Source organism: Euprymna scolopes, chromosome 19 (genome assembly GCF_053919585.1).
Source record: "Euprymna scolopes isolate OS-2025 chromosome 19, ASM5391958v1, whole genome shotgun sequence".
In the NCBI taxonomy this organism is placed as follows: Eukaryota; Metazoa; Mollusca; class Cephalopoda; order Sepiida; family Sepiolidae; genus Euprymna; species Euprymna scolopes.
The window spans coordinates 78,526,154-78,541,930 of record NC_136500.1 but is presented as its reverse complement, the minus strand read 5'-3'; the positions used below and the strand labels follow the sequence as shown (position 1 = coordinate 78,541,930).

At 31.8% G+C, this 15,777-nt stretch overlaps 1 protein-coding gene across 28 annotated transcripts in view; it reads left to right on the top strand.

Annotated features, from left to right (window-relative positions):
• The window catches only part of LOC145239774 (rho GTPase-activating protein 39-like), a 1,121,368-nt gene that overhangs the window by 894,000 nt on the left and 211,591 nt on the right, over positions 1 to 15,777 (top strand). For 17 of the 28 annotated variants that reach the window (XM_080103220.1, XM_080103221.1, XM_080103223.1 and 14 more), the window contains one exon: positions 8,267 to 8,341. The exons of the other annotated variants lie outside the window; for them this stretch is intronic. In XM_080103220.1, the coding sequence (XP_079959346.1) occupies positions 8,267 to 8,341 (75 nt within the window). The remainder of the gene's footprint in view (positions 1 to 8,266; positions 8,342 to 15,777) is intronic. 28 annotated transcript variants of the gene reach the window in all.

Sequence of the window (15,777 nt, the reverse complement as noted above, 5' to 3'; positions counted from 1 at the left end):
ATAAATAACACCGTAAAGCGGGGCAAATACCGTAACTAGGGACGGGAAAAACATCGTATTCCACATCGTAACCTGAAAAAAACCGTATCCGTGGTTGACAGAATGAGAGTGTACTACCTCTGTAGATTATATAAAAGGTTTCGTTTGAAATTCCATCCAGATTCCTGTGCTCGAAAGAAAGCTTCTAAAGTTTGACAAGATAACACCTGAAGAAGATCGGAGGTTACATCAGCGAGAACGTTGTTCGAATAACACTCAAGCTGAGAACAGTAGTCTGAATAATCCAAATGATACATTGATTATCATTTTTGTTTTTCTTATTGATTAATTTCGTTTCAATGATTCTAAGTAGTGAATAGAAACTGCAATAGTGAAAAAACAAACAAAGCTGGTAAATAATAGAGTTGTGGTTCCTGTCTGTCTGTTTGTTCATAAATTCCTCTCGGGTTTTAAAGATAGACCTCTTCCTCCGACCACATGTATTTTGGCGTGGATTCACCGTTCTGCTTGGCATCGATAAAAAGAAAATTCTACTTTTTATTTTATTTTCAGTTTGATCCTCCACCCACCCCAAGTAAATTGCCATTCACGGATACTTGAATAAAGATGCACAATTCTTTTTTTGCAATCCAAGCATGTTTGCTAAAAATAAACTTTAATCTATGACTGACTTGTCCACCAAGTTTCAGTCGTAAATGTCCAACAGTTTTTGTTTTATTGCTGCTCAATGATAGGAAACACTAAATTTAATTTATGCCATCAGCTTTTATTTATAGATTGCAAGTTCTGTATATGTTACTTGTATCATTAATAATTTTTAATTAAATTTTTATAGATTTTTTTTTCACTGACTGAAGAAATAATTTAATTAGATAAATATATATATATTTATTTTATTTATATTTATCTAAATCAGTCAGTTAAAAATTTTTTTAACCATATATATATATATATATATATATATATATATATATATATATATATATATATATATATATAATGAGCTTATTTATACAGTAGAACCCCAGGATACGGCATTAATCCGTTGCAGGCATTGTAAATTGAAATCGATGGATGGCGGGGCCTGAGCAAAATTTTATACAGTACATATTAAAAATTAGTGACAAAATACAGTACAGTTTATAATACACATGCATATAATCAAATAACATTATAAATAACACCGTAAAGTGGGGCAAATGCTATAATCAGTGTTTGGAAAAACATCGTATTCCACATTGTAACCTGAAAAAAAAAAACGTATCTTATGACCATCGTATCCCGGGGTTCTACTGTATATGAAAAGTTATAGAACTTATCTGTTTGTTCACAAACTCCTCTTAAGGGTTTCAGAAATAACTTATAACCATATCTATTCTGAAAGTACATTACCCATTGTAATTACTTATTATCACTAACTAGCAGAGCGTTATCAGTGTCAACCAAGGAAAGATTTTATCAAGGATCTGTATGCAGTGTGATTATGCATGAAAGTGAAACTTGACGAATGAGGGTTGCTGACATATGGAATGATACAGTATGTGCAGTGAAGAGACAGGCTTAGATCTGATGACCTCTGAGAAAGATTTAATCTGGACAGTATAGGGATATGTGTGTAGAGCAGAAGACTCCAATGGTATGGCCACATTTAAAAAGAAAATAGATGCAATTTATTGGATGAGTAGAACAGTTGAAGTAGCAGGATCAGTTAGCAGGGAAAGCTATTGCAAGAAGTCATAAGGATAGAGTCGAAATAAACAGAATAAATAATGAATTGGTCAGTGATCGGCTTGTTTGGAAGTCAATTTCTAAAAGCCGTCCAACACATGTCAGCATGTAAAATAGACGTTAAACTGAATATAATCATGATGACTTATCATTTTGTATTGGACAACTTTATTTTATTATATTTATAATTTGAAAATGGAGATAGCCCTCCCCGTGACTAAATATAATATTCTGAGCCTGTATTACTTAAACTATTTGGATTTGTATATTTCATTTTGATCAAAGGAAGTGCAACATTGGCGTTGGGTTTGCATCCGTGGTTGACATTGATAAAAAGAAAATATTACTTTTTATTTTATGTTTAGCATAAAAGTTTCGTAAATTAAAAAAATAAATAAATAAATGAAACTGTTAGTAAACGAGTTCAAATCCTGAAACTGGAGTTTATAGGCGTTCTCGTTTGATTCCCGTGAAACGTAAGGTATGCCTCAATAATACTGAGGGAGGTTTAAAGAATGTAAATTTAATGAATTTTACTTACACCCAATCAATGGCGAATCGATCTTTGACCACCATCTCAATAATTGAATATTATAAATTGTGAAAAGCAATAAATTAAAACAACAGTATGGCAGTATTGGCCTGGCACCAAAAAAAAAAAAAATGAGATTCTTCATTTACTCCCTGACAACGCTGGATAAACTTGCTAGTAGGCAGATAGTCAAATAAAGCAGTTAAGGCAAAAACAAGAAAAAAAAAAAAATCAAAGCAAAAATTTACCTTCATTTTTCTTTTTTTTTTTTTCTTTTTTTTTTTTTTTTTTTTTTTTTTTTTGCTTCAATCAAATTCATTTGAACATTTTATATGTAGTTAAAGTTATTAGATATTTTGAATTAATGAATATTATATTAATGATATATTTATATGAGTTTAAAAAGTGGACAGTAAAACGATTATTATAATGTTGATTACCATTACCTTTTTACACCTGGCCGAAAACAAAAGTATATACCTTTCTTTTGAAAGTTAAGATATATAAACTTGCCCTTTATTCAAATTTTTAATCTATTTAAAAAACAAAACAAAACAAAAAAAAACATCACAAAATGCGGCTTATCCTAATTTATTGCAGTTGGACACATGAATTGCAAGCATTTCCTATTAAAAAAAATGTTGCAAAATATGGATTAATTTAAACAAGTTTAAGAGATTAAATCAATTATCCTTATTTGTTTTTGTTATTCCCATATAAAAATAAACATTTATTTTGTGGCTTAAAACATTTAAAATCCTTAAGACATGCCGGGGGCATATGTTTTGTTTGCGCATGTATAAAAAATAAATAAATAAATAAAATAAATAAATAAAAATAATCTAGCATATAAATTTATCTTTTCAACTTTTTTTAATCCGATCCCAATAGCATTCGAGTTAACAAATCAAACTTGGCTCAGATTAGCCAGTTTTCGTTTATTATTGTTAGTATTATTATTACTTAGTACTTAGCTAAAACTTATTTTTAAAATGACTTCGTCCTACTCAGACAACTCTCTCTCTCTCTCTCTCTCTCTCTCTCTCTTCTTTCCTGCCCTCTTTGTCTTTTCTGTTCTCTCTGTATCTTTCCTGGTTTCTCTCTCTCTCTCTCTCTCTCTCTCCATCTCTCTCTCTCTCTCTCATATCCATATACTGTCCCTTTTACCCGCTTCCTCTCTTTTATTCACTTTCTTTCTCTCTCTCTTTTATTCACTTTCTTTTTCTCTCTCTCTCTTTTATTCACTTTCTTTTTCTCTCTCTCTTTTATTCACTTTCTTTTACCCTCTCACTCTCTCTCTCTCCCGCTCGCTCTCTCTCTCTCTCTCTCTCTTAATGCTTTCTCTCTTTCTGTCCCCCCTGCTTCTCTTTATATTCTAAGGTAATCATTTTCCAGCTATACTAGACTCTCTTATTATACTGGAGAGAAAATTTAAAAAACTCAAATATAAAATGGGATTCTGAAGATTCTAACTAATCATGTGTTATCTCTTAGACTTGAGATGACTGATATATACATGTATAAAGTTTGTAGAGTGTAGAATCGATGATGCAAAATAGCTGACTGTTTGATTTCGTCTGATGATCATGGTTATTGTCTTCAAACCTACATCGACATGCACTCTGTAACTCATACTGAGCACTCTACTCTTATAACTACGGTAACAAGTATAAGTGTATTAGTTATGTACATAATGTACATACTCTAACCTTCCCCCATATATACACGTGTGTGTGTGGGGGGGGGGAGAGGCAAGTAAAGTAGAACATCTACAGGTGTTTGCACATGTGTGAGCAGTCATGCATTTCCTGCAATTATTTACTGAAGGTGAACTTAATGCTCTCTTTATTTTAGCTTATTCTGACCTCCCATCTTTTTTATTCCTTTCCCCTGAATATATCCCCTTGCCAACCCTCAGATGTCTCCTTCTTCCCTTCTCATTTTGCCTCTTTTTTTTTTCATCATTTCTTTGCTTTTGCACTAACCTTTTCTGTTTATTTTTATTTTTGTATATTTTAATAATTCTTTTTTTCTCTCTCTCATGCTTTACACTGATATGGCTTAACATTTTATTGCTTTTTCATTCTCTCTCTCTCTCTCTCTCTCTCTCTCTCTCTCTCTCTCTCTCTTATCCCCTTTTGCCCTCACTCTCTCTTATCCCCTTTTGCCCTCACTCTCTCTTATCCTCTCTTTCCCTCACTCTCTCTTATCCTCTCTTTCCCTCACTCTCTCTTATCCTCTCTTTCCCTCACTCTCTCTTATCCTCTCTTTCCCTCACTCTCTCTTATCCTCTCTTTCCCTCACTCTCTCTTATCCTCTCTTTCCCTCACTCTCTCTTATCCTCTCTTTCCCTCACTCTCTCTTATTCTCTCTTTCTTTTGTCCTCACTCTCTCTTGTCCTCACTCTTATTCCCTCTCCTGTTCTCACCCTCCTCTATCCTTTCTTATTCACATCCCGTTCCCCTCTTTCTCTTAAATTTAGGAATAAATCTGTTTTACTATAAACAACAACCACTGACTCATTTTATTCTGCATCTGAATTAGGTGGATCTCCCATCCGCAATCTTACCTTCCTACACACACACACACACACACACACACACATGCATGCATGTTTCAAAATCACTTGCTCACACTCCATTCTACAGCGCGAGCACCCTAAATCCCTCTCCCCCAACCAACCAGCTGTGAGCACTTTGGCAGTCAACCAGTCACACATGGTTGTAGTATAAACGGAAGGATGGATAAATTCAAATTTTTGTTGTGTTGTCGTGGTGTCTGTAAGCAGCAGTAGTCACTTGTCAACCGCTGTGTTCTGTGAAAAAGAAGAATGTTTGTCACACGGCTAAGATCTTTTTTGTCGTCACCAACGCCGTTAGTCGACAAACAGAGGGACACTTTTATTTGTACCGTGGAAGACCTTTTTCCGTGGCTGATCATCCTTTAGCTCTGTTATCGTTGGAAGAACCATCGCTCACTTGCTGTCAATATGACCTAACACTACCAGCTTTTCTTTTTTTTCTTTTTTTTTATAGAGAAAAAAAAAAGAAAAGAACGAGGCGCGACAAAAAAAAGAAAAAAGAAAAAATCACCCCCACCCATCCTCACAGTCGGAAGTTCAGGCGCACGCGCCCTCATCTCTCCACAGTCCACCGATGCCTGCATGTTGCTTTTAGACTTTCGGTTGCTGTCGGCGTCTATATATCCTCGGAGTTTCTTAGTGCTTAAATTGCCTTGCAGGATGGGATGTATAAAATTCGTTTCCAAATTTGGGATAAATTTTAAAAGAAAACACAATTACAAATATTATGGAATATTAATAATGTAACGCACCTTTAGTTCGGCAGGTAATTTTTTCCACCTCCATATAGGCTCCTGTTTTTATAGAAACATGTGTATATAAATATATAGCAATATCTATGTATATCGCTTATAAATTGTTAAAAAAAATAAAATAAAGTATATATATATAATACGTATGTTTTGCACGTAAAAAAAAAAAATCTAAGTCGGTGCTGAAGACAATCAACAATCATCTGTTGTCGCTGCTGTCAAACATTTAAATGTTACCCATTTTGAAATGAATGGTACCAAAATCGAACAAGACTTCAAAAAATGAATTGCGTCATACTGCATTTGTTTCGGTTATTTAAAGAATATTTAGCCTGTAATTATTTTGCTGTAAGAACGACTATTGTAAAAGATTTTAGATTGTTGCAGTAAATAAAAACATTTAAATGTTTGAATGATCAATTTTATATTTAAAAAAAAAAAATGCTTCGCTAACAGTTAGGTAAACAACCGGGGAATTTCCGCGGGGCCATTTTTTATTATCATCAGAAAAGTTGTTGTTTTAAAAAATAAAACATTTGCGAAATATCAAATTATAAAAAGTCTCTCTCTCTCTCTCTCTCTCTCTCTCTCTCTCTCTCTCTCTCTCTCTCTCTCTCTCTCTCAAAATAAGATACTGAGTGACATACAAAAAAAAGTAAGCATTAATAATTTATAAGTTTTGGGGTTGGTATGTTAAAGTAATGTAGATACAATCACGTTATCTTTGGCTTATATAACGATACAGAAATCGCAATGAAAAAAATCATGTGACTATATATGACATGAAATTACTTATAAAATGTGCATTTTTTTTTTTATATTAAGAAAGGCATTTTGTTGATAAAGGACAGAGGACAGCCTGAAATATTAAAATTACATCAACACTTATAATCGACATGCTTTTATGTTTTCCATAAGTTTGTATATTTTCACTTTTTAAACGTGAAGAAATTCGTCGATCTTAGATTAGAAAAAAAAAAAAAAAATAGGCAAGTTATAAACGAAATAGATAAGTATCTGCTATTTGTTATTTTATTTATTTGGTTGTTATTCAATATTCTTAAATGTTTGCTCTGTACGTTAAAAATACACTGTGCTCTCAAGTCGGAGACATGGCGTTTGACATATTTATATACTTATAAGTTAATTGATTTACTTGCATAATCAAGAGGTTCGACACATGCTTGAAAACAAAATCCTGCCGCTTATTATCACAGTTTATAAATTTATAGTCCTATACTTGCTATTAAGCCAAGTTTTCTATTTTCCTCTAATTAAAAAGTTAAACTCATATATATATACACACACACACACACACACACGTTTATCCTACTGAAGCAGGATCTGCACTTGAGTTTCAACCCAGAGTTATTGGATTGTATCGAGTAGACCCTGAACGATGAGTCACACCATCTGTTGCCAGAGCTCCGAAGGGATTTTTAACATACAACACCTTTTATTCCTAAATGGTCACCTATGAAGTACTAATTAGGTTGAACGTTGCTTTACTCCAGTGATTTTACAGGAACTGGTGTCGTGTGTCAACGTGATCATATCTTAATTATCTACGATAAATATGTTTTTATGCATTTCTAAATTGTAGAAGGTTGATCTTATGATTCAATTTCATCTTTTTAAAAGATGAAGAGTACCTCTTTCCCCTCCTCCCCACTTCCTAACTGCATAGTGTGACTGAGGACTGATTGAGATTGGTAGATACAAGTAACATCCGGTGTCACCACTGCACATCTATTAATATTGTGCATACAAGACCAAGGCATTGCTAATTTTTTTTTTTTTTTTTAATTATTTTTTTTTTAACTATGAAGGTTGCGTTTTCATAACATTTTTATCTGGATTAACAAACCCTGGAGATCTTTTAATTCACTTTGGTTATATATATATATATATATATATATATATATATATATATATATATATATATATATATATATATATATATATATATATATATATATTCCAGGTTAAGAATTTAGAGAATATCCACTGGGTTTACGTAATAGTGCCCAATAACAAATAGAGGTATTTATACATTAATATTTAATAATCACTTCCAAAATGAACACTTAAATGAAAAGACACTTTCTTTTTCGCCTGATGAGATCTTAGTTATTAATAACTATAGATCGGAACATTGTCATACCAGTTTAGCAAAGCCTGTACACGTCTGTTTAAATAATTATTAATATATTTCTGTATATATTTTTTATTGCCTTGTTCATTTTATTCCTAAAGACCTCTCACATAGATTTTTTTTCTCCCGTCCAGCAAGTGTTTTTTTTTTTTTTTTTTTTTTTTTTTTTGCACATAAACTCACACTATCAATCTGAAAAAAAAAAGGAAGAAATTGTCGGAAAAATAAATATAACTACTATTTTTTTACCAAAAGTAATACACCCTTTCCAGCTGATTCCGGGATGTTATCATCATCGTCGTCATCATCCCACACTCCATCAGTCCGCCACAGTAACTGTGCAACCGAGTGGTGCAAATAGCGCGGATGTGCCGCCCATTATCATGGATTTAATATCAAGGACCGTGATTACCCTTATGGGCAACTGTGGTCCCTTCTATCTTGTTTTGGAGATATCTTTGTGCGTTCTCGTGTCAACATTTCCCATTCTTATTGGCTTTGTCTTTTTTTTTCATAAGCGTCGGGAACATGTTCGCACGGGATCCCTCAAGTCTTCCCACCAGACCCAGACCTGCAACCTATTGGCACGTGGTGTAAGTATACGCACACATATTTCTCACGTCTACTATATATATATATATATATATATATATATATATATATATATATATATATATATATATATATATATATATTCCTTCTCCATCCAGCCTACATATTTCTGGTTACATCTGCAATATCCCTTCTAATATTCTGGTGAATTGGTCAATTTTTTATTTAATACCTCACTCTTACCTCCTTTTTCTTGGGATTACCTTTCTCTTGGTTGGATGTTTATATATCATTTCTGTATTTAATAAACACGTTTTTTTTTTCTCCCACTTTCCCTCTTTTTTCCACCTGTAAAAAAAGTTTGAAAGTTGTGCCTAAAACGTTTTGTAAATATATATTTTTCCCCGCTTTTTTTTTTTGTTTTTTTTTTTTTTGTTTTATAACACACTTTCTGACTTCGTAATGTAAGGATATTTCAAATTGTACGCATATTTCGTTTTTATTACCAATTGACAACCTGATGTAAACATTGGTTTGCTTCGTTTGAAGTGAATATTCTTTCAATGTCATTTTTATTCGGTGGCTTTCTTTTTTTTTCTTTTTTTTTTTTTTTGTTAAAAATTCTATGGTATTAAGTGTTTTTTTTTTTTTTGTAGTTGGTTTTTTTTGTTTTTTTTTTTTTCAGTATTACATCAATATTAAATGTATCTTGTGTTTGATATTTGCTGTTAATATTGCTTCCATCCTGTATTTCTGTGAATTTTTACATTGCTTTCTTTTTTCTTCTTTGGAGAGAAAAAAAAGAAATTATTTTGTTCTTAATGAAGTTTATGGTCAATTTTTTCTTTTCAAATTTCTTTTTCTTCCACTCTTGTCTATTTTTATCTAACGCTAGCTGTACCTACTGGAATTGTCCGGGAGTCTTGTATTTTAATTTTTGTTTCATGTTTTTTGTTATATGTATAAATTTAAACTATGCCGGGTATTTTTATTAACCCAATTATTCTGATTTTTAAGTGTGATTTTAAAAGTTAAATTTAATTAATATGTAATAATTTTGTCAGGGATTATCAATTAAACCAAACTGTTATAAAATTATAACTAAGGTAATGTTTTAATCTCCATAAAATTATTGGGTGTTAACTAGCTTTGCAAAACATTTAATCTCATAATACAGTATCTGCTAAGAATTTTAAAATCACAAATGATTATGTATTCAACTGTTTAAATGCTTTCAAATTCCTTTCAATGTATTTTTGTTGTTGTTTTTTTTGTTTTTTTTTTTAATTATTAACAAAAGATTAAATCTGCTGACTTGTTTACATAGAAACCAAAATGTATTCTGATGGATTTAATTCCAGAATTAAAAGGATTTTTAAAAAGTTATTTTTGTTACTTTACGCTAGTGTGCTTATGAATCAATACATACCCGGCATATTTTACTTACTGAAACTTTCTGAAAGTATATAAATTATAAGTTAATAGGAAGATCTTCTTTATATATATATATATATATATATATATATATATATATATATATATATATATATATATATTTACGTGTATATGTACAATTAAAAGACAGGTCGACTTTCTTTACTTGAGATTATAATTTTAATGACTACAGCTCGAAACATCGCCATGGTAGTGTCGCTTTTGTGTGTGTTTGTATAAATAATATATAGTTCAAATATATTGATAACATGAACTAAAACGAATATTTTTTTTCCGAAAGTGCTCAATGCAAAATAAAACTTTTCTCAATAAATTTATATAAATATAAAAAAACCCTCTGCATGGATCGACTAGCATTTCAGAGTTAACTTGTCTTCTCAGAGCTATATACGCTTTATAGTGCTAAGGAGACCTGCTCACATCAAAATGCTGGTTGATCCACATCCACTGTTATGTTTATATAATTTCACACGCACACACACAGATTTGTGAAAATGTACGCTTTTGTGTATTCCTATATTTTAAAATCAGCTTAATGTCTAAGATATAATAAGACAGAGCACATATAGTTTTTCTGATGAGTCCATAGAGGAAATATCCACTATCGATATACAAATATCGATTGTTCTCCCCTAAACGATCTGTAAATGTGCCAAAGTTTTTTTTTTTTTTAAAGTGATTGGTAAGATGAATAAAGTCTTGAACTTAAGAATCTAGTAAAACTTACATATATATATATATATATATATATATATATATATATATATATATATATGACGGATCTTCCTGTTAATTACAGTTTATCTTGCTTTTTCTTGGTTATTTTGAAGATGTTACCGAAATGCTTAAAAATAAATATTCTAATTTGTAACCAAATTATCATGTTTGTAATATTTATTCTTAAGAAAATTTTAGAGGTTTTTGTATTTCTCTCTCTTTCACTCTTTTTTTTTTTTTTTTTTTTCAGTGTTATTAACATGACCTGTCTTGTTCTTCTGCATTGCATGGTTCGCTCTCTTAGATATTTTGCATGAAAGAAAGAACAATAATGCATGTAAAAAAAAAAAAATGTCAAATAGTCTCCTTGTCTGTTTACATTGCATTTTTTTTTTATAGTATTTTCCTACGGTTGAGGGGAAAGAAAAAAAATTTATCAAGTTGAATCCTTTAAAAAAAATCTGATTGTCTTATGTGTATACTTATATTTACTTACCAAAACTTTTTTTTTTTTTTTTTTTTTTTTTTTTTGTGATGTATTAAACTTGATTTTGAGATCTGAATTAAAAGAAACTGAATAATTTTTTATAATCCGGATTTTTTTGTTGCAGTGCTGGCACTACAGGCTTTTGGTTACTCTCTGTTGTATAGTCGAGTGGACGATAATACAAAGTAAATTTATTCTGATAGGTACAACTATAGACGTCCGTGTCAGGTAGCGACAACTGGTAATTAGGTTGGCAAGTATAGAACTAATGATTCGCTGTGCGTTTTGTTTGCCTTTCTAGCTGACAACTATCAGTTTTGCTGATATATATTAGCCTGGGTGCCTGGTGTTGCCCGGGTGTTTGGAGGTGTGTGTTGAGCAAAAAAAAAAAGTGGTAGTAGGCAGCTAGGCTCAAACTCGAGGAGGAAAAGAATGTGAAAAAATAAAAAAATCGTCCATCGCTAAACCAGAAGTGACGGTTTAAATTAAGGCTAGTCAATCAAAAAAAAAAGGGATGACTTTCGAAAAAAGCGACCGCTCGCCAGAGAAAAGTGCCCAGTTGAGGGTGAAGGAATGAATGTTTTTAGCCAATTTTTTGATATCTGTCGTTTGAAGGGTCGAGCTTCAAAACGATACCGATCCCGTGAAAATCAGGTTAAATTGATTGTATAATGTATATATGATGGTCACACTTTACAGAAGAAAAGGGTAGCAAAATGATTGTAGAAACTATTGTTGAATATTTTTTTGATTTCTGTATGAAATATCAAAAAACCAAAACAACAGTCTGAAACATGTAAATCAGAATTTCTCAACAGGAGTTCTCCACAACCCCAAGGTTGCACAAAAGTTTCCTCATAAATAGGTAAAATAAGCGAACGCCCTTTTTAATTTTTATTTAATTTAATATACATAATATTACTAAACACACACAAGATGTTCTTGGTTGTTGCAATAATGTAATATAGACGTCATCATATCTAACCTATTATATTCCTATTTATTTGTCTCCCCACGAGGGCAAAGTTAGACAGGAGGTCGGTTTTTAATTTGGGGAAAATCCAGCTCCCCAAAAGGGGGCACTCTGGATAGAAACAAAAATTTAAATTGTCTCGGTCATAAAGGATTTCTCCTTTACTAACCGAGGACAGAAAAGGTGAGGTGCAGCATCAAAACAGACACCACACTGTGATCTTGTTTATATAGTTTATTGCATGAAAAATTTTATATAGTTTATTGCATGAAAAGTTTACAAATTAATTTATAACACAAAAAATGAAAAATAACGTACAAGAAACTTAGGTATAACGCCCATAAGAATTTTTTAGGGGCGGGTGCAAGGTCTTTCTAAGAAATACTCTTGGCTGACACCATTTACCATAATACCACATTCACACCGTGGAGTTAAACCTATTTAATAAATTCCCCAAGTGTTTTTATAAAAATATGTACGTGTGTAATGTTTTTTTTGTTTTTTTTGTTTTTTTTTAACAAAAACAGAAAAAAATTTCATTGTGATCTTGGCCGGCACCATTATGAATATATTTACTGATGTCCGTATGGTACCAGTGTAAAACCACTTTCACTAGGCGGTGCCCTGGACCTGTAACTGATTCATATATCAAGTAATTCATTCGGTACAAGATACATACGTGGTCTATATCAGTTGTCTCTGATTCCTAATATACAGGTATAATTAATGAGATGTCCTTTTGCAATGCTATATGCAAATTAATCTAACAACACTGATAATGAGTATATTAGAAAGTTGTTGCTCCTCTTCTGTGAATATGAATTTGATTTTTTAATCTTCCTGTTAATGCTATAAATGGCCCGACGTTTATAAATATTAAGTACATGTTTCTTCCTAGAGTTAACATTTTTCGAAAAAGTGGCAGTTTTACAGACTTAATCGCTAATTTCAGAGATGTACTTGGAGGTGTTTAATGCCGCAAGGTTTTTATTATTTATAATATTTTGTTACTGTTAAAAGTGATTCTAAACAAAAATTTTTTTATGACAGCAGTTTATGTAAGGGAACGAAAAATTGAAACCAATTAGCTGTTTTAAAATCTTCCTTTCTGGTTAGTGGACACTCTAATGCAGGTAGTGCTGGTTCTGTAACTGTGCAAATTTCTTGACACAATTTTTAAAAACATTAATAAATAAAGAGTATCAAATGTTTGGAGGTAATAATCTTTTAATTCTTTTCTTTATTAATGAATATTTGTTTTTCTATGTTTTTTTATTATAATTTGTATATACTGTTTATATTATGAAATGACTCCTAATTGTTTTTTTAATATATTGCTTTTTTTTTTTCTATGTATGTGATATATTCTTGCAATTCTGAATTTTTGAAATGAGATGTGAATGCTTGTGTTATGTTGATTAATCGGACTATTACTCTCATTTTGGTTGTTATTAGCACAAAGTTTCGGTCGCTGCAACCTGCGATCTTCTTCAGGTGTTGAAAACATGCTTCTTTTTCTCTACTAAAGAAAAAGAGGGTTGGCTCTGCATTACAAGAAATTCGAACCGTGGGTTTGAGCATTTTTGTTTTCACTAATATTAGCAATTATTATAGATATCCCCAAAAAAATGAGTCATAGGAAAGCCTTTAAAAAATATCTTAGTGACCCCTGAAGATTGAACATTCTTTATGATATATGGACCCACCCTCAAACCCACGGTTCAAATTTCTTGTAATGTCTCTTTTCCTTTGTAGAGAAAAAGGAGCATGTTTCCAATACCCGAAGAAGATCGCAGGTTGCAGCGACCAGAACGTTGTGCTAATGACACCCAAGATGAGAATAATAGTCCAATTAATCAACATAACACAAGCATGATGTATTCTTGTTTATGATGTTGACATCATGTTGTACATGCGATTCTGTTTCGCATACACATACTGTTTAAATAAAAACTATGTAATTGCACCACACTTTAAAATTGTACTTATATATATAGACATCATAGAGTTAAACTCTGTGTGTGGTGGTGGGGGGGGGGCATAAGTTTGGGTGATGATAATTTGACAACATGCACATCATCTTCATCACCTTTTTAGAAAATTGACTTCCAAACTAACCTATCTCTGGCCAGGCCATTATTTATCCGTCTTTCTCTGAAGTCCATTCCTATAACTGTAAATCTTTATTTCAAAATTACTAGCTTCAGCATTGATATGTCGTAAAACAAAACAACCCAGCTAAACTATATATTTTAAGTCTTACATAACATAAGTAAATAGATCAATATTAGCACTAAAAACGAATTTAATTCAAAAGAAGAAAAGGAGATTTGAAATATGGGAAAACAAAAATCAGGCCGAACCAACTATATGTCAGATGAATTTCAGATTGATACACCGATCCACAGACAATTGCTGTCCAAATAAATTGGGTGTCTGAACTCGGACATATTTTTACTGTTTCCTCGGGTGAGTATTGAATCGAAGTACTGAAAACACCGATTAAAAAGCAATACATTAAGCGTGTGAGTGTCGGTTAATACATAAGTGGTGTGTATAAGGGTGGTTTAATTCATAAACGCATATCAAATTTTAGAAATGTTATTTGGCATATTTCGTGTTTATTTGACTTTAGCAAGAATACTTTGCATTGCCCGAAAGCATGGGTAAAAAAAAAAAAAAAACCCCAAACCATCTGTATGACATCGTTCTTTGGAAACCTTTTTTTCTTTCCATTCTCAGTCACATTTTTTTAATACACATTTCTTCCCGATAGATACTCTTTCTTTGGCCACTGGTTCAATATGCCCCCCTCTTCCCGTTGGGGACAGCACTCAGGCACGTTTTTTCTGCTTCAAGTCTTGTCAGCTAAAAGACTGAAAATCCCTAGCCGGAAGTTACATGATCTTATCGACTTTCACTTTGAGATCACCTCTGACCCCTAAGAGTATAACTCAAATCCTTAGATTCAAACAGGGCTTTCACGATGTAACACATAGTCTGTCAGATTGAGTGCCAAGGCAAACTTTTGCTTATATGAAAAACAACCGCAGCGGCATAAAATTGCATAATTATATAAGAATTTTAATTAAGACAATTTTTTTTATTTATGCTTATTTTACATATTTCTCTGCAATTAAAAACCGAAAATTAAATTCCAACAAAAATGTTTCTGCTGTCTCAAGTAAGCCGATTCCATTTATAGTTAAGTGTTTTCAATAATATTTAATGCCCTTCCCTTTTTTTTTTTTAAACGGTGCCATTCTTATTTTTAACTAGATGTATTCGTGACCGTTGGGTCACAACAACTATCACTGTTTATTGTACTTTGACGTCATTCGAAAGTTAGTAAACTGACTTTAAAAAAATTTCAATTCACCCAAAACAATAAACGCTGCATATTGTAAGTGTCTATTGTGAATTAGAGGTCAGATTTATAAGGGGCATCTTAAGTGGGGAGTTGTTCAGCGAGATGCTTGTTCATGTTAAATTTAAATTTCTGTATATTGGTACATTCTGGGAAGCAGGAAGGGAATTCCATAGGCAAGCAGTTTGAGAGAATAAGCTGCTAGAGTAGAAAGCCTTCCAGCATCTCGGAACTTCTACACTGACTTTGTTGTGAAGACATTCCTCTTGCATAACTATTATTATTTAACTTACCTCTCTTGAAAATTAATAAACATAATATTTAAGAACGATTTTAGTAATTTATCTTTTACTATTAAATTACTGTTAATATCTGCAAACATTTGTGTGTGTGTATATAGTGTAATATAATAGTTCTCAAAATTTCTTGGATTAGGTTTTCTCAGTTGGTAATTTATTGCTTTTCAAAAGGTAACCAT